Raw genomic sequence first — 26,103 nt, forward strand, 5'->3', positions numbered from 1 at the left:
TAAGATGGGACTGGCAGCGATTGGGGGACTGGCAAATGTGTGAACCTGTTCATCGATAGAAGAGCAGTGATTTACTAAAGGGTTCAGAGTGAGCTCACCTTTAAGGGTGTCACTCCATAATTCAGATGGTGACTTGGCACCAGGAGCTGTATTTATCCAGTTAGGTGAGACCCCCCTCAATCAGCTGCATAATCCACGATTAACCCTCCCTGAAGCAGGTCTTAGGATCCACAAAAGATGAAGATCATAAATTGGCCAAAAATAATCACTTAGTATTTTATAGCATCATGTTCCTGTGACTCTGTGTATCTACTGTAATGAGATCTTACAGTAATATTAGTAAAGAAATCGGCTACAGCTGGGTTTTAAAAAGAAACCATTGTTAAGATTGCTTCGTTAAGAGGTGCCCTTGATAAGGAGATGCTCTCATTCCTGCATACGCCACAGTCATTGACATGATGTCTTGGGTGTTTGTTTAATCAGTAGTGTAAGATTTAACATTTGTAAAAGGCAACTTGACTAAAACATTGCCACTATGCAATGATCACACCCTGTGAACTGACACTGGGAGCCACAGCCAGATGACTATATCCTTTGCCTTTCCTGATGAGCTGCAGGAGAGCACTTTGATTCCAGGTGAGTGAATAATGATCATCCAGTGTCTCTAAGCGTTAACGTCACGGCCCCACACACTGCTTACCTCAGTGAAGGTTCCAACAGAAACATCACCAAGGCTGAGAGCAAAGGAACAACTTGCTCTCTTCCAATGAATTTCACAACCTTGTGCTTCTCAATATTTTTGAATCACAGAATCAAGGATTACAGCAAGTAATGAGGCCATTTGGCCCTCTGAATCTGTACTAGCTCCAGGTAAGAGCAATGTTTCCATTTCCTCTCTGCCCATTGCCCCACAATTCCTTCCCCTCAGATAATTATCCCTTTTGAATGCTGTAATTGAGTCTGCCTCCACTACTGCCCCTGGCAGTGCATCCAGATCCCAAACATTCACCATGGAAAAAAAGTCCTTATGTCCTTTTTGCTTCTTCAGCCGTTCATCACTTTATATTCCCTGGTTCTTGATCCTTTCACCAACGGAAACAGTTTCCCTCTATCCACTTTGTCTATACCCTTCAAGATTTTAATTATCCCACTAAGTTCCCTTTGCAACCTCCTTGTTCATGGAAAACAACCCTAACTTCTCCAGTTTACCCACATAACTAAAAGATAAACCAAGATTCACTATTCCTGGCACATCCTTGGCAATCTTTGGCACACCGTCTAAGGCCATCACATCTTTCCAGATCTGTGGTGCCCAGATCTATGCGATAAAGGTTCATCATGACTTCCTCGATCTTGTATTCCATGCCTCTATAAAGCCCAACATCCCATATATATCCTTAACCATTTTCTCAACCAGTCCTACCACTTTCAAGAAAAATATACTAATAGATCTTTCTCTTCTTGTATCCTTTTTGGATTTGTGTATGCTATTTTATATTGCCTCTTCTTATAAAATGTAACATTTCACATAGCTCAGCTACACACTTTATCTCCCAATCTGCCCTTTCCATCAGCTGATCCACATCTGCTTGGAAATTAGTCATGGAGTCTTTACAGCATGGAAACAGACCCTGAAGCCCACTGCGTCCACATCAACCATCAAACATCCATTTACAATAATCCGGAATCAGATTCAGGTTTATTATCACTGACGTATATCGTGAAATTTGTTGTTTTGCAGCAGCAGTGCGGTGCAAAGACATAAATATTACTATAAGTTACAAAAATAAATAAATAGTGCAAAAGAAGAATAACAAGGTAGTGTTCACGGGTTCATGGGCCGTTCAGAAATCTGATGGCGGAGGGGAAGAAGTCGTTCCTAAAACATTGAGTGTGGGTCTTCAGGCTCCTGTACCTCCTCCCTGATGGCAGTAATGAGAAGAGGGCACGTCCCGGGTGGTGAGGGTCCTTAATGAGGGATGCCACCTTCTTGAGGCACCGCCTCTTGAAGATGTCCTCAATGGTGGGGAGGGTTGTGCCTGTGATGGAGCTGGCTGAGTCTACAACCCTCTGCAGTTTCTTGCGATCGGAGCCTCCATACCAGGTTGTTGATGCAACCAGTCAGAATGCTCTCCACCGTACATCTATAGAAATTTGCAAGAGTCCTTGGTGACAGACCAAATCTCCTCAAGCTCTTACCCTAATCCCATTTTTATTCTCCCTACATTCCTGTCAACTGTCCCCAGATGTCACCACTCACTAACACTTTAGGGACAATTTACAGTGGCCAATTAACCTACATTGTGTTGTGCATGAGAGGAAAACAGAGAAGCTGGGGAAACACACACAGTCACGGGGAGAATGTGCAAACTCCCTGCAGACAGCACCGGAGGTCAGGACCGAGCCCAGGTCACAGGAGCTGCGAGGCAGGAGTTCTATTTTCACCCTGCCAACCCCATTACTATCCTCCGTGCTTCTCACTATGCCAGTGAATTTGTGCCAGCTGCAAATTTTCAAATTGTTCCCTGTACAGCCAAGTTTGTCATAAAGATATATTAAGAAAAATGGTGAGATTACAGTTGCCTCCTGGAAAACTCCTTGTACACTGCCCCACCCTCCAAAATACACCTTCTCACCACCATTCTCTTTTTCCTGTTACTTAGTCAATTTTCTTTTCGAGCCGCTACAGTCACTGTAATTCCATGGACTTCAACCTCGATGATAAGCCTATTACATGGCACTTTGTCAAATCAAGTCGAGTCGAGTTTATTGTCATCTGCACAAGTCCATGTGTGCACAGGTGCAATGAAAAACTTACTTGCAGCAGCATCACAGGCTCATATCATCATAGAAGCAGCATTCACAAGAAAAGCATAAATTAAACATAAATTACACAATTTTTGCAAGAAAGAACACAATTAGAACAAAACAAAACAAAGTCCATTTTAGTGCAAAGTGATCAAAGTGGCCATAGTGTTGCTAATCTGCAGTGATTAGGGTTGTGCCGGTTGGTTCAAGAACTGAATGGTTGAAGGGAAGTAGCTGTTCCTGAACCTGGTGGTGTGGGACTTCAGGCTTCTGTACCTTCTGCCTGATAGTAGCTGTGAGGAAATGGCTTGGCCCGGTTGGTGGGGATCTTTGATAATGGATGTTGCCTTCTTGAGGCAGCACCTCCTGTAGATACTCCCGATGGTGGGAAGGGATGTGCCCGTGATGTATTGGGCCGAGTCTACTACTCTGCAGCTTCTTACGTTCCTGTGCATTCAAATTGCCGCACCAGACCCTGATGCAACCAGTGCAACCGAATACAATTAGAAGTCCATAAACACCAAACCCACCGCATTTCTTTCATCAAAGTGTTTGGATGCTGGAAATGTAGCAGCCACATTGCACACACAGCAATAGCCAGACATTTGAGGGAGTCCTTGAAAACATAAAGTCATAGAGTCACAGCATGGAAACAGGCCCTTCGGTCCAACTCGTCCACACTGACCAAGATGCCCATCTGAGCTCGTCCCATTTGTCTACATTTGACCCATATCCCTCTAAACCCTTCCTATCCATGTACCTGTCCAACTGTCCTTTAAGTGTTGTTATTGTACCTGCACCAACCACTTCCTCTGACAGCTTGTCTACATACATATAACCCTCTGTGTGAAAACGTTTTCCTTCAAGTTCCTTTTAAATCTTTCCCCTCTCCCATCTACTTGTTGATTTTCCAACCCTGGAAAAAAGACCGAGTGTGTTCACCCTACCTATGCCCCTCATGATTTTGTACACCTCTATAAGGTCACCCCTCAGTCTCCTACGCCCCAATGAATAAAGTCCTAGCCTGTCCAACCTCTCCCTGTAAGTCAGGCCCTCGAGTCCTGGCAACATCCTCATGTGGGATCACACTGCACCATTCGCACATCCCCACTGAGTGGAGTGCAGGCATCATTGCAACTTCATGCTAACTGCTCTCCTGCATGTTTACACATCCAGGCTGCACTCACCTCATCGTTTATTGACCAGATTCATCAGCAAAGGGGCTAATGTTGTCAGTAGCAGGCTCCCGTTAATGGTCCCACAGCAGGAAGTCCCAAAGCAAAACAGAAATGGCTGGAAATGCTCATCAGGTGGGGGTTGTCCTGTTGGGTCAGATGCAGTTCTACTCTCTTGAATGTAGAAGAATGAGCAGGGATCTCTCAAAACATGCAACGTTCTCATGGGACTTGACAGAGTGGATGTGGAGGTGTAACTAGCCCTTGCTGGAGTGTCTAGAGTCAAGAGTCACGATCTTAAAATAAGAATCGCAAGAGACTGCAGATGCTGTGATCTGGGGCAGAAATCAAACTGCTGGAGGAATTCAACGGGTCAGGCAGCATCTGTGGAGGCAGAGGGATAGATGAGGTTTCAGGTCAAGGCCCTGCATTGAGACTGAGAGTGTAAAGGGGAGAATGACAGTGTAAAGAGGTGAGAGGAAGGGATAGGACAGGACCCCTGTTGTACTTCCCCTTCTTCCCAACCCCCCAACCCCAGCCCCTGGTTACCTAGTTTCTTTCCCCTCCCCCACCTGGCTCCATCTGCCTATCACTCACATACTCCACCCAGTCGGTTCCCTATCCCCTCCCCTCCCCCTGCTGTTCCCAGCTCCCCACCATCCCTCCCCTATCTAGTTCCTGATCAGATTCCTGAACCTGCAGCTCTTTGTTGTCTCCACCAATCAGCTCCCAGCCTCCTGTCGCTATCTCCACCCCTCCCTCCTTCCCTCACCCGGCTCCACCTGCCCATCAACCCGTCCTCACCTGGATCCCTCCATCGCTTGCCAGCTCCTGCCTCACTCCTCCCCTTCACCTCTTTATTCTCGTTATCTCCCCGTTACACTCTCAGTTCTGATGCAGGGTCTCAACCTGCAATGCCGACTAGCCCTTAGTTTCAGATTAATTTCAGATAATGAAACACATTCTTCATACTTTGCCTCCACAGATGCTGCCTGACCTGCTGAGTTTCTCCAGCAGTTTGTTTTTTCTTATTATTTATTCTTATCTCTGTTCTCAATCGCAAACCTCAAAATAAGATTTGCTATTGAGACACAGATAAGACAAAATTTCTTCACCCAGAGGGCTGTGGAGACTCCATCATTGAATATATTCAAGACAGGTCGGTAGATTTTTGGATATTAATGGAATTAAGGGAGATGGAGTGAGTTCAGGAGAGTGTAGCTGAGCAAGCCGTCAGCCGTGACCTTATTGAATGGTGGACCAGGCAGAAGGGTTCAAATGGGAGACTCCTGCTTATGTTTTTATGTTAGCAGGTCAGGCAGCACCTGTGGAGAGACGTGCAGAGTTAATGTTTCAGGTGGGTGAACATTTATCAGTACTGGGAATTGAAATAAAACAAAGATATAAGAATCAGAGGAACGGGGAGGTGGTGGAGGGAGGAGACAACAGAAGGGAAGGTCTGTGATGAGGTGGAAAGCAGTGGAGGCTAGCAGACAAAAGGTGAGACACTGTCAGTAATAGACAGTGATGGCTGGGAGCCAAAGCCTAAAGGAGATGTTTCATTATCCGAAATTATCATAAGAATGTGGAATGACTTCTGGAAACCTAAAATAAAAGCGCTGGAGATGATTGTTATCTGAATTATTGAAGTCAATGTTGAGTCCAGGATGTGGCTAACTGGAAGATTATGGTGCGGATCCTCGAGGGACTCCTGTCCTGGGGTGAAGGTTTGAGAATAAAAGTGTAGAAAGTGCAGTGTACACAGTTAAGGGCCCTGTCGGCTGCAGTGAAGGAGAATACAGTTCAGGAAAAATAGAAGATATTGGAAGACACACGAGACTGCAGGTGCAGGAATCTGGAAGGAAGAAACAAATTGTTGGAGGAACTCAGCGGGTCGGGCAGCACCTGCGAAGGGAAATGGACAGTCGACGTTTCTGGTTGAGATCCTTCATCTGGACTGAACAATAAGAGGGGAGAAAGAGGTGAGGGGAAGGGGTGGGGCAAAACCTGTCAGGTGATAGGTGGATCCAGGTTGGGGGGGCGGGTGATAGGCAGGTGGAGGAGGGAAGGGTGGAAATAGCGAAGGGTGGAGGCTGGGAGGTGAGGGGTGGAGGTGATTGGAAGCACTGTTATTGGCATCTACAAAACAGATGCGGTGGAGCCGAAGAAAGGAGTGGAGTTCTAACAGGAAGCAGGGTAGGAGGAAATGGGTAGCCATGGCAACTGCAGGAGCTGTGTTCTTGGTGCTTATACATCACATTAAGTGCTTTTTAGATGCATTGAGGATTTCTGCTTCCACCAACCTTTCAGGTAATGAGCTCCCAGCACTGCCTGATTGAAAACGAATCTTCATTTCCCTCCAATCTTTTCTATTCTCTCTACTTATCAAGCTCTCAGCTCAGGGAAATGTTCTTCCCATCCATTGTACCTCACCCTTGTGACACAACCCACTTCAACCCCAGCCTAACCAATCTCCCCTCATCAGCAAAATTCTCCACACCAAATCACATCTTTATAAATTTTATCTGCTTTCTCTCTAGTGCTATAATATTCTTTCTGTGGTGCAGTGACCAGAACTCCACTCTGCTCTAGCTGTGGGCAAGGTAGTGTTTTATACAGTAATGACATGACTTCCTTGCTCTTATATTCTATTCTCCTGGTAAAATGGAGACAAGAAAGGTCTGACCACTCACTGATAGCCAGGAGTGAAGGTAAGCCAGTAGGTGCTGGTGTAGTATACCAGTAGGAAAGAGTCTGACGCAAAGAGTTAAAATGAGTTAAGACAATATTGTCAGACATACACCTTCTGCTGCTAAGAAATTTAAGCCACCTTCACTTCTGCTGATAACATGCATCTATGCATGCTGATAGAGAATGATACAGATGTCTGATTGACCAGCAAGGTAAAACAAACTTCAAACGCATTCATCTCTCCATTGAGTGTGAGGGGGGTGGGTGGGAATGGGAAGTGAGGGGGCAGGGGGGAGAGGGTGCTTCAAGGGGTCCATAATGGATCAGAAAGAAGAGAAACTGCAGAAGAGAAGAAGGAAATGGCTTTGTTATAGGTCTGATCATGAGCTCAAGAGTTTCCAAAGTGTTTTACAGCCAAAGAAATTCTTTTGAGGTGTACAGTTTGTTGTTGGAAGAAATCAGACAGAAGGAAATGATAAATTTATCAAATGAGAGAACGTGGTTACACAAAACAAGAAAGGCGACAGGTCTGGGACACGGATATTTGGATGTACAAGCTGGTTTAGAGGCTCTATCGATAGAGTAAGCTGCAGAGGGATAGAAGAATAACACGAAAACAGGACTGTCTTTTAGGGCTTGTTTTGGGATAAAGTCCATCTAATACCTGACCAAAGAAGGGAAAGGTTTGACAAGTGTTTCTTGCTTGTCATTGTTCTGTATTATAACTGCTTGTCATGTATTATAACCACTTGTCATGTTCTGTACCCAGTGAAGAGCGATATGATTTGGCAGTGCCAACTTTCCAAGGGTTTAAGCATTGATTATTAATCTTTATTTTCCCTTTTGCCATTTGCTATATTCTTTTAATTGCCTTGGTTCTCTGTGTTAAAACTCTTTCCATTCTTCTAGTAAAGCATACTGTCAGCTGAATGCCAAACCAATATCACACTGGGTAATATCACCATAGTCCAAACATTGGCACCCATTTCCTCTCCCACCCATGTGGTTTTATTCAACCTTTGAATAACTCACATCCACAACTCTAGACTATAATTAATTTCCTCCCAAAGTCTTGGTATCTGATCCTTGTTCTCCTAGATTCCTAAAGCCAAATCATTCCTTCCCACTATTTCTCCATCTCCTGTTTTGGTTGAGGTGTCTCTTTTCATTGGAGGGGGAGAGAGAGGGGAACAGGAGAGTACAATCCCACTGTGTGAAAGGGTGGTAAATGTGCTGAACCAATACGCAGGGAAATCATTGGAGATAATGGGGTGAGGAAAATTATAACTCATTGTTTCATTGTTGATGACTTTGGTTGGTGCTGTTTCATTGCTGTGAAAGGGGCAGAAACAATACCGCAGAGGTTAGGCGGTGGTGCGAACCTTCAGGAGGGAGTTGGGACACTACAACACCTTAAGGAATTGGAGAGGGAGGAGAACATCACTGTGGAGCAGTACGGTGGTGTAACAACTAGTGCTGCTGCCTCACTGCACCAGAGGCCCAGGCTCAACTCTGACATCAGGTGCTGTCTGTGTGGAGTTTGCACGTTCTCACTGTGACTGTGTGGGTTTCCTCTAGGAGCTCCGGTTTCTTCCCACATCCCAAAGATGTTGCTGATAGGTTAACTGGCTATGGTAAATTAACCCTTAGTGTAGGGAAGTGGGAAAAAAGAAGAAAAAGGGAGTTCTTGGAAGTATGAGGGAGAATAAGCTACAACAGAAAGAGGAGTGGGATTGATGGCGTTGTTTTACTGGGAGTCAGTATGGATCCAATGGGATGAATGGCCTCCTCCTGTGCTGTAATAAGGACAGTGAGGGCAGAGGGAGACAGTGCCAAAGAAAACAGAACTAGCTGCAATTTCAGCCAAAATAGGAAGGGGGACTTGGGACAGTCAACAGTTTAGCAACAATGGGATGAAGAGAGAAGGAGGTGGGCATCGAGGACCAGACGAGATCTCAGAGGGAGCAGAAGGGAGAGAGGGTGATGCTGTAGAAACATGCAGTGAAGGAGCAGCAGAAGGTGCAGGGTGAAACAGCAGGGGTGAAGTCTGTTGACTGCTTGCACCTGCGTGAGGGAAGAGTATATCCGGAGATGGTGTGCAGCAAGGGAAAGATGCCACCTTTGCTTTCTAGGATAAGTGTGGAGTGGAAGGAGGTCTGGCAGCTAACAACGAGACCCAATAACCTCTCACCTTGGCAACGGAGAGCCCTGTACAAGCCGAGTTGGATCACAACCCTTGTGTACATGAACACCAATTAGAAAATGAGTCATATATTGACGGTGAATTAGTAATCTGACTGAGAGGGTGTAGCATGTTAGAATTACATTAGTGTGGATGGGATGTTCATCGAAGAAAGAGGTGATGGCTGAGACTGCTGTTGGAGCAGAGTAGAACATGTGACCTGGAAGTACTTGATGCTGAAATAGTAATAACACTGTTCTAATCATTCCCCTCAGTGGTGACACTCTTATCTGTGAGTCTGTAGGTCCTGGATTCAAGTCCCCCTCCAGGACTGAAGCACATACACTTCAGTGCATTGTTGAAGGAGCATCATCATGATGAAGGTTCTCCACAGAACACAGTACAATGCAGGATCAGGCCCTTCGGCCCACCGTGTCTGTGCCAACCATGATGCCAAATTAAACACCTATGACTTATCCTCCAGATAAAACATTAAATCAAGTTCTATCTGCCTGATGCAGTGGAAGGTAGATATCCCATGACATTACTTAGGGAAGAATCGATATTTTCTTGTATCATGCCCAATGATCCCTCTCCAGGAAGATTTACGAGAATGTTGCTAAAACTCGAGGGCCTGACTTACAGGGAGAGGTTGGGCAGGCTAGGACTTTATTCATTGGTGCATAGGAGACTGAGGGGTGACCTTCTAGATAGCGTATAAAAGCGTGAGGGGCATAGATTGGGTGAACGCACTCGGTCTTTTTTCCAGGGTTGGAAAATCAAGAAGTAGAGGGCATAGGTTTAAAGCAAGAGGGGAAAGATTTAAAAGGGACTTGAGGTGAAACACCTTCATGCAGATGGTAGTGTGTGTATAGAACAAGCCACCAGAGGAAGTGGTAGAGGCAGGTACAATAACAACATTGAAAAGACACTTGGACAGGTCCATGGATAGGAAAGGTTTAGAGGGATATGGGCCAAATGCGGGCAAGTGGGTCTAGCTTAGATGGGCATCTTGGTCGGCATGGACCAGTTGGGCTGAAAGGCCTGTTTCCTTTACTGTATTACTCTATAACTCTATCGGTAGAAAGGAACAGGAAATGGGAAACAGGGAGCATTCAGGACCAAGGGTAGTGAGGGGACTGGATACAAGTGCTGTTTGTGGGACCTTGGTGCGTTGAAATTGGCTGCCAACTTTATACCAGTGATTTCACCTTTTATATTTACACAGAGACCATGGTAAGACAATATCTGAATACAAGCTATATCTCTACTGCCTCTTCTCACCTTGGTGAGCACAGTCTGGAGAAAAAGAACACTGGCTGTGAGACCAGCGAGTGCCTGTGAAATTAATGATCAGAACACTTCTACTTGTAGTCCGTACAATCCCAAAGTGGTTCAGTTATTGCTGAGTTTAAATTAAATCTCTATCGGTCTCTGCCAGACTGGAGCTATGTTTAATCAGGACTGTTGTAAATAATTTGGTTATTAGTTTGGCGATTGTAATCTTCCTAAACATTGCTCACTTTCTCATTCCGCCAACATCACATCCCGTTGGAATTCCTCTCTCCTGCTCCCCTCACTCCAATCTTCTCCTAATTTTGCTGTCTCCTCCCCTACCTTTTCTTTCCTGTTCACTCCCTCCCACTACTTCCCACTCTCTGGTCCCTGCTTGCAGTCTCTCCTGCTCTCATCCTTTCTCCCTGTTCTCTCCCACTCTCTCCGCCCCATCCCATTTCCTCCCTCCCACCTCGTTCACCTCTATCTCCCTTTTCACCCTGAAGCTCCCTGCTTCCTCCTGCTCCCTGCAACTTGCCTCACCCTCTGCTCACACCTTGTACTCTGCCCCATGAACACTCCTGTTCTCCACCCAGTTGGTTTCTCATTCCTCCCTGCTCCTCACACCTCCTCTTTCCCTCTCTCTTCATTCCCACACCCTCACCGTTCCCTCCACACCCTATTCCCTGCTCCTTCCTCATTTTCTCCTGTTCCCTCCTCCTTCTTGCTCCCTCACTATTCTCTCCCTGCTCCCCTCTCCTTTCCATACAGCACGGAAACATGCCGACCAAGTTGCCTACCTGAGCTAGACCCATTTGCCTGCATTTGGCCCATGTCCCTCTAAACCTTCCTCTCCATGTACCTGTCTAAATGTTTTTTGAACACTGTCATTGTACCCGCCTCTACCACTTCCTCTGGCAGCTCATTCCATATGTGTGAAAAAGTTGCCCCTCAGGTCCCCTTTAAATTTTTCCCCTCTCACCCTAAACCTAACCCTCTCGATTTAGACTCCCCTTCCCTGGGGAAAAGACTATTACCATTCACCTTATCTCACATAATTTTATAAACGTCTATAAGGCCACCCCTCAGCCTCCTTCGCTCCAGGGAAAACAGTCCCAGCCCGTCCAGCCTCTCCTTATAACCCAAGCCCTCCAGTCCGGGTAAAATCCTTGACAATCTTTTCTGCACCCTTTCCATTTCAATGGCATCCTTCTTATAGCTGGGCGACCAGAACTGCACACAATAGTCCAAGTGTGGTCTCACCAATGGCTTATATAGAACATAGAACATTACAGCACAGTACAGGCCCTTCGGCCCAATGATGTTGTGCCGACATTTTATCCTGCTCTGAGATCTATCTAACCCTTCCCTCCCACATAGCCCTCCGTTTTTCTATCATTCATGTATCTAAGAGTCTTCTAAATGTCCCTAATGTATCTGCCTCCACCACCACTCACTGTGTAAAAAAACTTGCCTCTGGCATCGTCCCTATATCTTCCTCCAGTCACCTTAAAATTATGCCCCCTCATGTGAGCCATTTTCACCCTGGGAAAAAGTCTCTGACTGTCCACTCGATCTATGCCTCTTATCACCTTGTACACCTCTATCAGTTCACCTCTCATCCTGCTTCGCTCCAAAGAGAAAAGCCCTAGCTCACTCAGCCTATCCTCATAAGACAATTGTAACTTGACACCCGAACTCTTGCACTCATTGCCCTGACTGATGAAGGCAAGCATGCCAAATGCCTTCTTCACCGCCCTGTCTACCTGTGTTGCCACTGCCAGGGAACGAAGTACTTGTACTTCTGGGTCTCTATGTCCTACAATGCTCTCCAGGGCCCTGCCACTTACTGTGTAAATTGAAATCAATAGGGACTAGATCATTTCTAAAGGACATGAACATGGCTGAAATAAAACCAGAAAATGCTGGAAATATTCAGCAGTTGGGTAGCATTTGGGTAGAAATGATCATCAACCTGAAAGGTTTAATTGTTTTTCTCTCTCTACAGAAGCTGCCTGACCTGTTGAGTATTTCCAACAGTCTCTGATTTTATTTCAGATTTCTGGCATCTGCAGTCTTTTGCTTTTGGATCCATGCACACAGTGGTCTTTTTGTGGTGAACACTGCTTCAGGAACACTCTGTCTTTCCAATCTTGCTGTGAATTCACACTCTGTCAGTGTCTGTCCTGCTGGGAACTCACACCTTATGTAATCAGTCTTTTTCACTCTGTCCTACCCCTCTGTTCTACCCCTTAGCTCATTGGTGAATGAGCTAAGAGTTGTGGGGAACACTGCTACTGCACAGCAAGAGCCCAGGATCCCTGTTGCTACGTATTAGCTGATCATAGCTGGGTTCTCAAGGTCACTGATGAGACGTGAAGGCCAGTACATTGCCAGTGCTAATATAATCACTGAGTGTGGAGCTGCCGCCTTGAATTCACTGAGGGTCCTCCCACAGCTTCACTGAGTAGGACTTCGATGAATCAGGCCCAGCGACGATGAAGGAACAACAATAAGTTTCCAAGCCCAGTGACACAGTGACACAGTGGGTAGTGCTGCTGCCTCGTAGCTCCAGGGACCCAATTTCAATCCTGACCTCCAGCGCTCTCTGTGTGGAGTTTGCACGTTCTCCCTGTGACCATGTTGGTTTTCTCCGGGTGCTCCGGTTTCCTCCCACTTCCCAAAGACTTGCAGGTTGGTCGGTTAATTGGCCGCTGTAAAGCTGTGTAGGGTGTGGCAGGAGTTGATGGGACCATGAGAGAGAATAGATTATCAATAAATAAGTGGGGATGTCAGACTTGATGGGCCGAATGGCTTCCTTCTATTGTTATGAGATGGGTGACTTGGAGGGGAATGTGCCCTCAGGCTCCTGTATCTTCTGCTTGATGGAAGAAGAAAGAAGAGAGAATGACCCAGGTGCGTGGGGTCTTTGATTATGCTGGCTGCTTTACCGAGACAGTGAGAGTATAGACAGAGTCCACAGAGGGGAGGCTGGTTTCCGTGATGTGCTGAGCTGTGTCCACAACCCTCTGCAGTTTCTTCCAGTCCTGGGCAGAGCAGTTGCCGTACCAAGCCGTGATACATCCAGATAGGATGCTTTCTATGGTGCATCGATAAAAGTTGGTGAGTGTCAAAAGGGACATGCCAGATTTCTTTAGACCCCTGAGGAAGTAGAGGCGCTGGTGAGCTTTCTTGGCCGTGGCGTCTACGTGGTTGGACCAGGACAGGCAATTGGTGATGTTCTCTCCTGGGAACTTGAAGCTCTCAACCCTCTCAACCTCAGCACTGTTGATGTAGACAGGTGCATGTACACCGCCCCCTTTCCTGAAGCCAATGACCAGCTCTTCTGTTTTGCTGACATTGAGGGAAAGGTTGCTGTCATGACACCATGTCACTAAGCTCTCTATCTCCTTCCTGTACTCCGTCTCATCATTATTTGAGATATGGCCCACTATAGGGATATCACCTGCTAACTTGTAAACTTGTAGATAAGGATTGAACCCGGGTCACTGGAGCTGTGAGGCAGTGGTTCTACCCATTGCACCACTTTGCCAGGGCTTCCTGCTTCACAATGTTCACATAAACTTCGTCCTAAAACTGTCTTAAGGGGATGGGGTGACTGTAATTAATACCAATGAGCATGTGCACACAAACTGAACTGAGCACATCATGAGGAAGAGAAAACGAGACTGGGAGTGAATGGCTTCAGAGGCTCAGTCCTGTTCCTCGAGCAGCAATCACTGATACTTAATGGGAGGGACTGGCAAGCAGCCAGCTGGCAGCCCTCACTCTATGGCCCAAGGGAGAATTTAAAATAGAAAGATGTGAAGTAGTTAGAAAATACGGATGGAGAACTGGGTTAATATTGGCATGATTCATTAGTGGAGCAGTCATTACTGTGTAGCACCTGATCCACAGAACAAGCCCTGCCAAAGAAGTGTAAATGAATGATATGCCTGAGGTACAAAGAAATTGATTTTTATGATTTGGTTGCTTGGATCTGGTCTCTGAGATGAAGGATAATGATGGACAGTCTTGGTGAGGTTTGAATTAAGGATACACTGGCCAAAAGTACCATTGTTAATGTGAGAGTCAGCAGAGAGAGAGAGGTAAAGAAGGTTGCATTTCCATACGCTCTTTTACCACTTCGGGATGTGTCAAAGCACTTAGCCAAAGGAATAATGTTTGTAGCTTGGTCCCTGTTGTAATGCAGGAAGAGTGGTTCCGCTGCCTCACAGCGCCAGAGACCCGGGTTCAATCCTGACCTCTGGCAGTATGTGGGTGGGGTTTGCACATTCTCCCTGTAACTACATGGGTTTGAACTGGGTGCTCTGGTTTCCTCCCACATCCCACAGACTTGTGAGTTGGTAGGTTAATCGGCCACTGTAATTTGCCCCTGGTGTGTAGGTGAGTTGTAGAATCTAGAGGGAGTTGATGGGAATGTGAGGTTAATGTAAGATTAGTGTAAATGGGTGGTTGATGGTTAGCATGGACTCAGTGGGCCAAAGGGCCTGTTTCTGTGCTGTATGACTCTATGACAATGTAGGAAGTGCACGCTCTTCCACAGATGGGACAGGAGGTAGCTGATGGGATGTCTGGGTGGGTCGTTGTGAAGTGATGCACAGGGCTTCTGTGCACTCCTGATACACAGCCTCGAGGTTCTCAACACCATCCCAAATCCTCTTCCTCCATTGCGACGCTCACCTACACACCAGGGATTCCCAGAAGTCAGTGAGGATGTTGCATTTCTTCAAGGAAGCTTTGAGTGTAATCCTGGATCTTTTTTCTCTGTCACTTGGTAATCTTGGAACAGAATGTCTGTTTTTGGAGTCTAATGTTAGGTGTGTGAACAATAAACTTGTCCAATGTAGCCAGCTGAGAATTAATAGGGTCTCAAAACTGGGATGTTGGACTTGGAGAGGACACTAATGTCTGTTCATCTATTCCTCCAATGAATTTGGTGGATTTTGCAGAGACAGTATTGGTGATATTTTTCTCCACTGCCTTAAATTGCCTGTTGCAGGTAGTTCAGGTCTCAGAGGCATAGAGAACATGGAACATAGAACAGTGCAGCACAGGACAGGCCATTCGGCCTACGACGTTGTGCCGAGCTTGATGCCAATCTATGCTAAATATTTCCCTCCTGTGTATCATCCCTATCCCTCTGTTCCCTTCATATTCATGTGTCTATCGAAAAGCTTCTTAAACTCCACCAAACTGCCTGCTTCCTCTACTACCCCTGGTAACCCATTCCAGGCACCTCCCACTCTCTCCATAAAAAACTTGCCCCTCATGTCGCCTTTATACTCTCCCCCCCACCACCCCCAGCCTTAAAAGCATGTCCTCTAGTATTTGATATTTCTACCCTGGGGAAAAGATTCTGACTGTCTGCCCTACCTATGTTATGTATGCATATAGGAGGGCAAGAATCACTGCTGCCCACCGAACGAAGGGATTTGAGCACTGAGACCCTGATTGTCAAATACCCTTTCCCTCTATCGATCAGAGAGTGCTGGTGCATTGAAGACGATTGTGAATTTCTCATCAATGTCAGGTTTCACCAAGAGACGGCTCCTGAGATATGGGACGTGGTCCACATTTCCAGGATGATTTACCCCTGAATTCATTGACTTCTTTCAAGCCGAAATCAGGCTTTGTTCAGAACAGATGCTTCACTTACAAGAGCCTTGGTCGGTTCAATCAGCGGAAAGATGCGGAGAGTTGTGATGGGAGTGAAGGGACCAGCAACACAGCCACCATTGGTGGACAGAACAAAAACGTTGAGCTTAATTGGAGGGAGCTTGCAGACATTATACAAACACTAGAGTGACAGGGAGCGATTTATCAATATGAACAGGAATTTTGCAAGTCTGAGAGCCAGAGTGGATCAGGATGGTGGATGAGCAGAGTTTAGCTTGGGCTAGGATTTAGACATCAGTTCACTGAGGGAGTAAGATCTGCTTTCTGACAATAAGATCAGCCAATGTTCTAGAGGGTACCAACCAGCTATGGGTATAGCACAGAACTTACAGCACAGAATCAAGCCCAAATAGGTACAGTTTATGCCCTATAGAGCTTCCACCCACCATCCTTATCTCACCCTCAGCATCTCTTCCTTTCGCTGTCACCCTCGATATAACGATATGTCTTCCCCTTAACAGCTTCTTCTAAACCACCCACTCTGGGAACACTCTGGAGATGTGCAAGGCAGGTTTTTTTACACAGAGAGGGGCGGGTGCCTGGAATCCGCTGCCAGGAGTAGGGCAATCATGGGAATGTGGGGAGAATAAAACGGGATTAGTGTAGGATTGGTGTAAATGGGTGCCTGTCGGTCAGCACAGACAACGGGCTGAAGGGCCTGTTTCCATGCTGTGTGACTTTATGACTTTCATGTCCTTGAGGTTTCCTCTTGGGTTATCTTCAGCTTCTCTTTCCCAGAGTAAAGGATCAAAGGGGCTCCTGTTTTTCTGATCGTTCTAACACTAGTATCGGGGCATCTTTCTTCCCTCAATATATTTCTATTATATAAATATGTGAAATCTTTCATATAAATCAGGACATTCCTTTATCATTTTTAGCAGATGGCAGGCAGCACAGCGACTTAGAAATGACAGGAATTAAAAATAAGATAATCTGCTTTTGCTGGGCAGGTGAATGTATATGTGGGATCTTTCGTCACACCAATTTTTGACCTGTCTCCCCTCTTTCACAATGAATTGGATATTTCTATATTTCTTTACGACATAGGCCATTGAGCCCATTGAGTGCATGCCAGCTCACAGAGCAATCCCTTTCCCCACTACTTCTCCCTGTAACAGAATCTCCCTGCGTTCCCATCAACTCTCCCCAGATTCTACCACTCATCTACACACCAGAAGTAATTCACAGCAGCCAATTAACCTCCCAACCGGCACGTCTTTAGGCTGTGGGAGGAAACCGAAGCACCCAGAAGAAAGCCACGTGGTCACAGTGCAAACTCCACTCAGAAAACACAGGAGGACAAGATCAAACCTGGTTGAGGCTGAGGGGAGACCTGATAGAAGTTTATAACATGATGAGAGGCATAGAGTGGACAGCCGGTACTTTTTTTCCCAGGATCGAAATATCTAATACTAGAGGACATGCATTTAAGGTGAGAGGGAGTAAGTTCAAAGGAGATGTGCAAGGCAGGTTTTTTTACACAGAGAGGGGTGGGTGCCTGGAATCCGCTGCCAGGGGTGGGGGTGGAGGCAAATATGATAGAGGGGTTTAAGAGGCACATGAATATACAGAGAGTGGAGGGATACGGACCATGGGCAGGCAGAAGGGATTAGGCATCATTCACTTCATTAGTTCAGCACAACATCGTGGGCTGAAGGGCCTGTTCCCGTGCTGTACTGTTCTATGTTCCATGTTGTATGGTTGCTGGAGCTGTGAGTAAACAGCTCTACCAGTTGCACTAGCATGCTATCCTTAATGGGTGACTAAAAAAATCGCTGCGAGCTCAGGGGGAAAAGCAGGGCAGTGGGACTGACTGGAGAGCTCTTGGCAGGAACACAGTGGGCCAAATGGTCTCCTCTGCACTATGTGCATCCACCAGGCCCGGTGCACCCTGAGGATTAACATTAGAAAGCTTTCTGCTGACTCAGTCACTGGCTTTTCGCGAGCTCAGAGCAAGCAAGCCTTGCTATTGTACCCTCATCTGACGCTTTGCCGGGTGATGGTGGATTGGCCGCTGAGTCAGAACTCCTGGGTACACACCCTGTCAGCTGCGCGCTGATGATTCCAGTGTGTCCCAACCTCCTGACAGCACGAGGTTTGTGCAGAGCTGTACATGACTGGATTACTGTACAGCTCTCTCCCTCACTCTCTCTCTCTCTCTCTCTCTCTCAGTGCCGTGGGGATCAGCCCTGTACAGAAAGCAGCAAGACCTGCCCACTTCTCTCCATCTACAGGAGGCTGCTCTTCAGCTTTGCAAGGCTGCAGGTGAGAAGATTTATCTGTAAGTTTTCTAAACTGCAAACATGAGGGGAAGGGAAGGTACCAGCACATCTGCTCTGGTGTGGTTCTGTCTTCTCAGAATTTTTGTTCTCTCAACAACTTTGTCTCCACAACTGTAACAACTTACCCTTAATAGAGATACAAAATCCCAAGTGTCTTCACAGGAGACTCCACAGCCAGGCATTGTAAGATGAGATATTTTTATTAGTCACGTGTACATCGAAACACACAGTGAAATACATCTTTTGCGTAGTGTGCTGGGGGCAGCCCGCAAGTGTCGCCACGCTTCCGGCGCCAACATAGCATGCCCACAACTTCCTAACCTGTACATCTTTGGAATGTGGGAGGAAACCAGAGCACCCGGAGGAAACTCACAGGGAGAATGTACAAACTCCTTACAGACAGTGGCCGGATTTGAACCCGGGTCACTGGCGCTGTAAAGCGTTACGCTAACCGCTACACTACTGTGCCTGGAGGAAGGACCGCATCTATCTGAGTGAAGTAAGCAGAATATTCTTCACTTGGAGGGTTCTAGCCCCTTCGCATTCTCGGTGGGCTGTGGATGTTCAGCTCCGAGTATGTTCTAGGTGAGGTCAGTAGACATTTGGCCATACAGGGGTATGAGGACGAGGAAGGTAATTAGATTAAGATGGAGGCTTTACTGAATAATGGACAGACTCAGGATTTTATGGCCTAGTCCTGCTCCTGGTCAGACAGAAGTTTGAGCTGAATGTGGAGAAACTAGGTTGTAGAGTCATACAGCACGGAAACAGGCCCCTTGGCCAACCAAGTCTGCGTCTCCTCCCAGACTCTACCACTCACCTACATACAATTTACAGCAGCAATTGACCCACTCACCCATATGTGTTTGGGATGTGGGAGCAAACCAGAAAACCCCAGGGAAACCCATGCAGTTACAGGAGAACGTGCAGACTCCACACAGACAGACCCAAGGTCAGGATTGAACCATCAAGCAGCCCTTTATATCAATCCCATTTTATTCTACCTACATTCCCACCAACTGCCCCCAGATCCTCCACTAACCCACGCACTAGGGGCAATGTACAGCAACCAACCAACCTACCACACGTCTTTGGGATGTGGGAGGAAACCGGAGCATCCAGGAGAAACCCACACGGTCATAGGGAGAACGTGCAAACTCCACACAGACAGCACCCGAGGTCAGGATTAAATCCAGGTCACTGGAGCTGTGAGGCAGCAGTTCCGCTAGCTACACACATTGTTCTGTCCTGTGATAGGTTTTAAGGAACTTCTTAAGTGAAGAGCACTTAAAGGAGAGGGGGATCCCAGAGCTATGCAGCTGAGTGCATGGCTGGCAAAGAGAGTGAAAGGAATTGGAAATGTTCAAGTGATAACGACTGGCGGATTGCAGAGAATTGTCGGACTTATTCCAAGGATGAGCTGACGTATGACCAAATAATCAGTGCACGACACAGACCCCCTGCTGTGGAGTGGCATTCTACTCGGACACAGGGTCTGCTTCTGCGGCAGTTGAAACTGGTCAGTTGGCTGGGGTAATGTTACATAACCAGTGCCGAGACCAGCCCTAAAATGGCACCTATTTGTTAATAGTTTGGATGAATTATCCTTTTACAAAAGCTTACTGCGGTGAGTCAGTGTGTGGGCAGGCATTGAAGAGTTAGTCACTGCAAGAGTAAATGTATTTAATGGAGTGTGATGGACACCACAATTTCGGATGGCTGTTTAAAAATGACAAGCTTTGTGCACATCAAGATGAGGCACATCATGGGTTAGCTGGAAAGTAAAGCTGCCCCATTAAATAGTCCCAGGGTAGGGACAGCTCAGACCCTTCTACAGAGTCCCACCACATACTCCCAGGACAGAACAGCGTGAGTTAGACAGTGTAAATTTCCCTCAGCTCTGTCCCATCTCACACTCCCAGGGCAGGGACAGAATAAATTACATTGGAATATAAAAAGGAGTTAGATATATCTTAAAGCTCCCTTTTCACTGTCTTATCAAACACTCCCAGGCAGAAACAGCATGTTCTGACAAAGAGTATTCCACTTGATACATTAGCAGTTTTCCCTTCCACTGATGCTGCCTGACCTGCTGAGTGTTTCCTGCATTTTGGTTTTCTGTCAGAGGCAGCGTGGTTTGGATAAAAGTAAAACTGCCCCATCAAACATGAGTTGAAAACAACATAAAGCTCCCTCTACACAGTCCCATCACACACACACAGGGCAGGATAGCTTGAGTTAGACAGTTCCCTCTACACTGTCCTGTCACAGCCTCCCAGGACAGGGACAGCACGGGCTGGATACAGTGAAACTCCCTCTACACTGCCTAAACAATGTTCCTCATTCCCTTATTCACCACAGGTTTAGGTGAATTCAAGTTCAGAAGGAGGTTAATTGGTTACTGGCTCCATACATGCGATTACTCCAATCTATTTTCCCACTCCTTTCTTCCAGCTTTTGAAACTTTAGTTTTTTGAATCTTTCTTTGAAATGGTTTGATTGACTTGTCCTCAGTAGTTTCTTCTGACTGTGCATTCCACGGTCTAGTGACTCTGCGTGGATAACTCCTGGGTTTGCAGCTGCTGTTCCATTTCCCACACCGATGTCCGATGGTTCTCTGGGGCAGCTGCCAACTCCATGCCCATGACAGTGATGGGCAGCCTTCACCCACTGGATAATGGAGCAACTATATGACTATATGGGCCAAGGCCTCAGCTTTCCAATATAAGAGCATTAGGTACACTGGGCTCTGTACAGGGCAGCTCTGGATGTTCCCCTGCAGGTTACTAAATGTATGATGGCTCCGTCCCAAGGATTTTTAATCTTATTCCATCCGTATCTTTCAAATAATGGTTCTTTATTGTCTCTTAGAGCCTGTTTTGTAGAATCACTAATAAAGTATGGTAGGCCACTCAGCCCCTTGGCTTATGCCATCCCTTTGAGAAAGTGTTCTTGCTCTCCAGACAGACATATTCCCCTTGTGACTGCGCTACAGGATGTATGGAGCTCCCAACCATCTGACAAGGGACAATTCGGGCAATCATGGGTGACCTGGACCTTGAACCTGGCTTTAGACTTCTCTCTTGACTTGGTCTGGCCAACCTAACTCTCCCCTAAAATAAAGCGGCACAAACAAGGACCCTCGCAGAGAAGGTGATGGAGGTAAAGAGATGCCTCGAGGGCAGACCCTAGGTATTTCTCTCATTCAGCCAAGGCCTGAGACTGGGACTCGTCACTCCCCATGTGAGAACAGTGGGGGTAGGGTCGATGGAAGACACTTCGAGCCTGTTTACTTAAAGCCAATCGGTGCCTGTGTTAAAACTGTAAGTCCTTTATACAACACACAGCAAAGAGTTGTTGTGACTATCCTGGAATAAACTCAAAGGATTGGCAGGCTTATTTGTCCCTTAACACAATGGGGAATCTCTTAAGCATAATCAAATTCTATTTGTGAACCAATTATAGAATCCCAAAAAATAAACACTTCATTTTTACACAATGATTAGCTTTTGCCCAAATCTCATCCTCCTGTCCCTGGGAGCTGTTGGAGCTTTGACTGAACGAGGTTGCTTTGCCAGCATTTGGCATTGAGTCTTGGACCCAAGCCAAAGACACCACTCCACAGAATTCCTCCCATCCGTAAATGCTAACGATATCCCTTTGAAAACCTCCCTTTCCCAAGAACTGAACTCGGAATTTAACACCACCAAAAAGCCCAGGTTATATAACAAGACATTGGGGGCCAATATTAACAAATCCTCACCTTGGCATACAGTGTATCCAAAGACCTCACAGTGACTGAATAATCCTGGCTCTCCGCTACCCAGCTTCATTAACAGAGCTGTCAACTTGAATTGAACCCAAGGTGCTTGAGTTCTAGTTTTACCTGCAATATAAACAGGACTGATGGACAAATCCAGGGGTAACTCACTCATGCCTTTAAGGAAGCACTATCTCTGGTTAGGAATAAACTAAAGGGGACAGAATATGTCCTGGGAATTATAGACCAGTTGGCTTAACATTGTGGAAGAAAAAAATAAGAGAATACAAGAAGGTTGAATACCAAAAATTGTTATGATGAATAGTTAAATAGGTTTGAAAGGGGTACGTCTTGCTCAACCAACCTTACTATGTTTTCTGAGGATGTAATGGAGAAAATGCAGCACGGAAACAGGCCCTTCAGCCCACCGAGTCCATGCTGACCATCAAGTACCTATCTATACTATTCTCATTTACCAGCACTTGGTCCATACCCAATTAGTCCTCAGCGATTCAAGTGCTTGTCTAGGTGCTTCTTAAATGTTGTAAGAGTATCTGCCTCCACCGCCCCTTCAGGCAGTGCGTTCCAGGTTGCAACCACCTCTGGGTGAAAAAATTCTCCCTCAGATCCCCTCTAAACCTCTTACTCCTCACCTTTAGTCTTAGACACCTCTGCCCTAGGAAAAGGTTTCTTGCTCTCTACCCTTATCTATGCCACTATATCGAGAGAATCGATGTAATTTATCCAGATTTACAGTTGGCGATTAACAAGGTTCCTTGTAAAAGATCAATGAATAAGATCAGAGAAAGTGTACTCAGGGCAGTCCATTACTGGTTGGCTTCAGTTCAGAAAGCAAAGAGTCGGGAGTGAAGGGTGGCTACTCACGTTAGATGAAGGTTGGTAGTTAAAAAGCAAAAAACCTGCAGTTGCTGAAAACCTGAAATAAAACAGTGCTGGAAATACTCTGCAAGTCAGGAGAGTCATAGACCTGAAACATTAACTTTGTTCCTCCCTCCACATCTGCTGCCTGACCTGCCGAGTGCTTCTTCCACTTTCTACTTTTATTTCAAGAGGTGTGCGCAGTGGTGTACCACAGGGTGTGGTTCCCAATTCACGCTCATGGTTTAGACTTTTGAAACAAAAACAGAGTTTCTAAATTTGCAGGTGATATTAACTTGGGGGTTCAGCCAGTGCTGAGGAGAGCTGCAATGAATTACTGGAGGACATTAATAAACCCCCAGCAAGGGGAAGAAAGTTGCATGTGAGGATCCACGCAGCTAGGTAGTGCCTTGTTGCCCAGAAGGTCAGAGTGCAGGTGTGATAAAGGAACAAAAGGATCTTGAAGTGTAAACATATCGGACACTAAACCACAGGTCATAAAGTGCACAAGAGCTTGTTTCTGGAAGGATGGGGTTCAAAAGTACAAAAGTTATGCTAAATCTTTATGAAGTTTACTGACTGCACAGCTGGAGTATTGCAGTCAGTCCTGGTCATCAGGTTGTCAACAGGATAAAGGGGCCTGCAGAGAAGATTTACAAGAATGATTATAGAAATATGAGGGTGGGCAGGCACGGTAGTGTAGAGGTTAGCATAACACTATTACAGCGCCAGCAACCCAGGTTCAATTCCGGCCACTGTCTGTAAGGAGCTTGTACGTTCTCCCCGTGTCTGCGTGGGTTTCCTCCAGGTGCTCCGGTTTCCTCCCACATTCCAAAGACGTATGGATTAGGAAGTTGTGGGCATGCTATGTTGGCGCCGGAAGCGTGGCGACACTTGCGGGCTGCCCCCAGAACACTCTAGGCAAAAGGTGTATTTCACTGTGTGTTTCCATGTAAATGTGACTAATAAAGAAATCTGATCTAAAAGGGCTGGGTCTGTTATTCCCTTGGACAAGGTGAGGGGTGACCAAATGGAGGTCTTTAAAATTATGAAAAGATTTGACAGAGAAAATGTGTCCCTTGTGGGGAAGCACATCGCCGGAAGCCATCAGTGTAAAGCAGACAGCAACAGACCTGATAAGGAATTCAGAAGAAACATCTTAACCCAAAGAGCAGTGAGAATGTGGATCTCACTCCCACTGGGAGGTGAATAATATGGACAGGTTTAAGGGTACACTGGACAAGCATGTCGGGGAGAAGGGAACAGAGGAGTATGCTGATAGATCAGATAAGGGAAGTCAGGAGGAGAGTTGAGTGGAGCATAAATGCTGGTGTGGGCTGGTTGGGTGGAATGGTTTGTTTCTGTGCAGTGATCCCACAGAATCCCATGTAATCCTCTATAATCCAATGTGATTCCCCTGTTCCTATCCGATGCCTATCACTTTCTTCCCTCTCTCTCCTTCTGGCTCTGAGGGATTTGATGTTACTCCAATTCTCCTCTCTTGTACAATCTGCCACACCCAGTGACTGTGCACTCAGCTGCCGGCCCCCCCAGCTCTGGAATTCCCTCCCTGCACCTCTGCCCCTCACTTTCCTTCCCTCACTCTTTTCTTGTCACATGGTCCTCTCCACCTGGCTCTTAAACCTCTCATAGCGTCAAATTTTGTTTCAAGTCATTGAGATTATTGTTACATGCACAACTACAGGTACAATGGAAGACTTGGTTGCAACAACATCACAGGCATGTAGGTACAGACAACACACAAAACATAAATTAAACATAAGATATACACAAATTATACAAGGCAGTGAATAGAAATAAAAGACTGTGCAGAGCAAGACGTGAGCGCCAAAAACATAATCAGAGACAAATCCATGGTTGTGCAAGAAGTGGTCCATGGTGTTCTGTTGCTGAGGTAGTGATTAAGGTTGTGCCGGTTGGTTCAAGAACCGAATGGTTGAAGGGAAGTAGCTGTTCCTGAACCTGGTGGTGTGGGACTTCAGGCTTCTGTGCGTCCTGCCTGACGGTAGCTGCGAGAAGAGGGCATGACCCAGATGGTGGGGGATCCTTGAAGATAGATGCTGCCTTCTTGAGGCAGCGCCTCCTGTAGATGCTGTCAGTGGTGGGAAGGGCCGTGCCCACGATGGACCGGGCTGTGTCCACAACTCTCTGCATCCTCTTGCATTCCTGTGTGTTGGAAATGCCGTACCAGGCCGTGATACAGCTAGTCAGGGTACCTTAATTATGATTGTGTTTCGGTAAGTGCTGTGGGACTATTAGTACTACATAAATGCAAGTTGTTACATCTATTACTGTTAGGTTAAATATTCACTTAAAATGGCAACTCAATCAGTGTTGGTACATCAGTGATCACACAGCTGATTTAACACCTTTTGCTCCAGAATATTATTTTCTCCGCTTAATTGTACTAAGTGTACCGGGTAGAAATAACACCTGGCTTCGACTTGGTGATATCATCCTCTCTGATGCAATGCCACCAAGATTTCTGAACCAGTGTTTTTAATATTAAACATCACTCATTGTGTCTTACACAAAGCAGACAATGGAGGAGAATCAAAAAAACTGCAGATGCTGGAAATCTAAAATAAAAACAGAAAATGCTGGAAATACTCAGCAGGTCAGGCTGCATCCGTGGGACAAGAAGCAGATTTAACATCTCAGGTTGAAGACATTAACTCTTCCTGCAGATGTGGCCTGACCTGACCTGCTGAGCACTTCCAGCATTTTCTGTTTTTATTTCAGATGAGGGACGGAGACACAAGACAGTTTTAAGAGACGGGGATACAATCAGACACACATACTTCTTGTGAGTTTAGGACAGGTTGTTTTTTCTGTGACAGGGGACCAGACAGGTTCTTCTGTTCACACCCAGACCTGGATGACTTGTATGGCACAGCCAGTAGATTTGCTGCCTCACAGCTCCAGAGATCCGGGTTCAATCCTGACCTCAGGTGCTGTCTGTGTGGAGTTTGGACGTTCTCCCTGTGACCACGTGGGTTACCCCAGGGGGCTCCAGTTTCCTCCCACATTCCAAAGACATGTGTGTTGTAGGTTAATTGGCCACTGTAAATTTCCCCCGGTGTGTAGGTGAGTGGTAGAATAAAATGGGATTAGTGTAGGATTGGTGTAAATGAGTGCGGACTTGGTGAACCAGTTGGCCTGTTTCCTTGCTTTAAGGTTCTCCGTCACTTGTTCTGGGCATTGATCCATTCACTTGAGTGAGGAGGCAGACCTAGGCAAGGTTTAGAGAGAGACAGATGAGCTGTCTCCAAAACACTGACCTAGACAAATCTGAGAATACCATCAAACCTTCACACCAAGCAGCGCTGT

At 46.3% G+C, this 26,103-nt stretch overlaps 1 protein-coding gene across 3 annotated transcripts in view; it reads left to right on the forward strand.

Annotated features, from left to right (window-relative positions):
* The window catches only part of LOC127584357 (phytanoyl-CoA hydroxylase-interacting protein-like), a 66,879-nt gene that overhangs the window by 7,299 nt on the left and 33,477 nt on the right, over window positions 1–26,103 (forward strand). For all 3 annotated transcript variants that reach the window (XM_052041081.1, XM_052041079.1, XM_052041080.1), the window contains one exon: window positions 18,004–18,096. In XM_052041081.1, coding sequence (XP_051897041.1) covers window positions 18,004–18,096 — 93 coding nt within the window. The remainder of the gene's footprint in view (window positions 1–18,003; window positions 18,097–26,103) is intronic.

The sequence above is a fragment of the Pristis pectinata genome, chromosome 29 (assembly GCF_009764475.1).
Source record: "Pristis pectinata isolate sPriPec2 chromosome 29, sPriPec2.1.pri, whole genome shotgun sequence".
In the NCBI taxonomy this organism is placed as follows: domain Eukaryota; kingdom Metazoa; phylum Chordata; class Chondrichthyes; order Rhinopristiformes; family Pristidae; genus Pristis; species Pristis pectinata.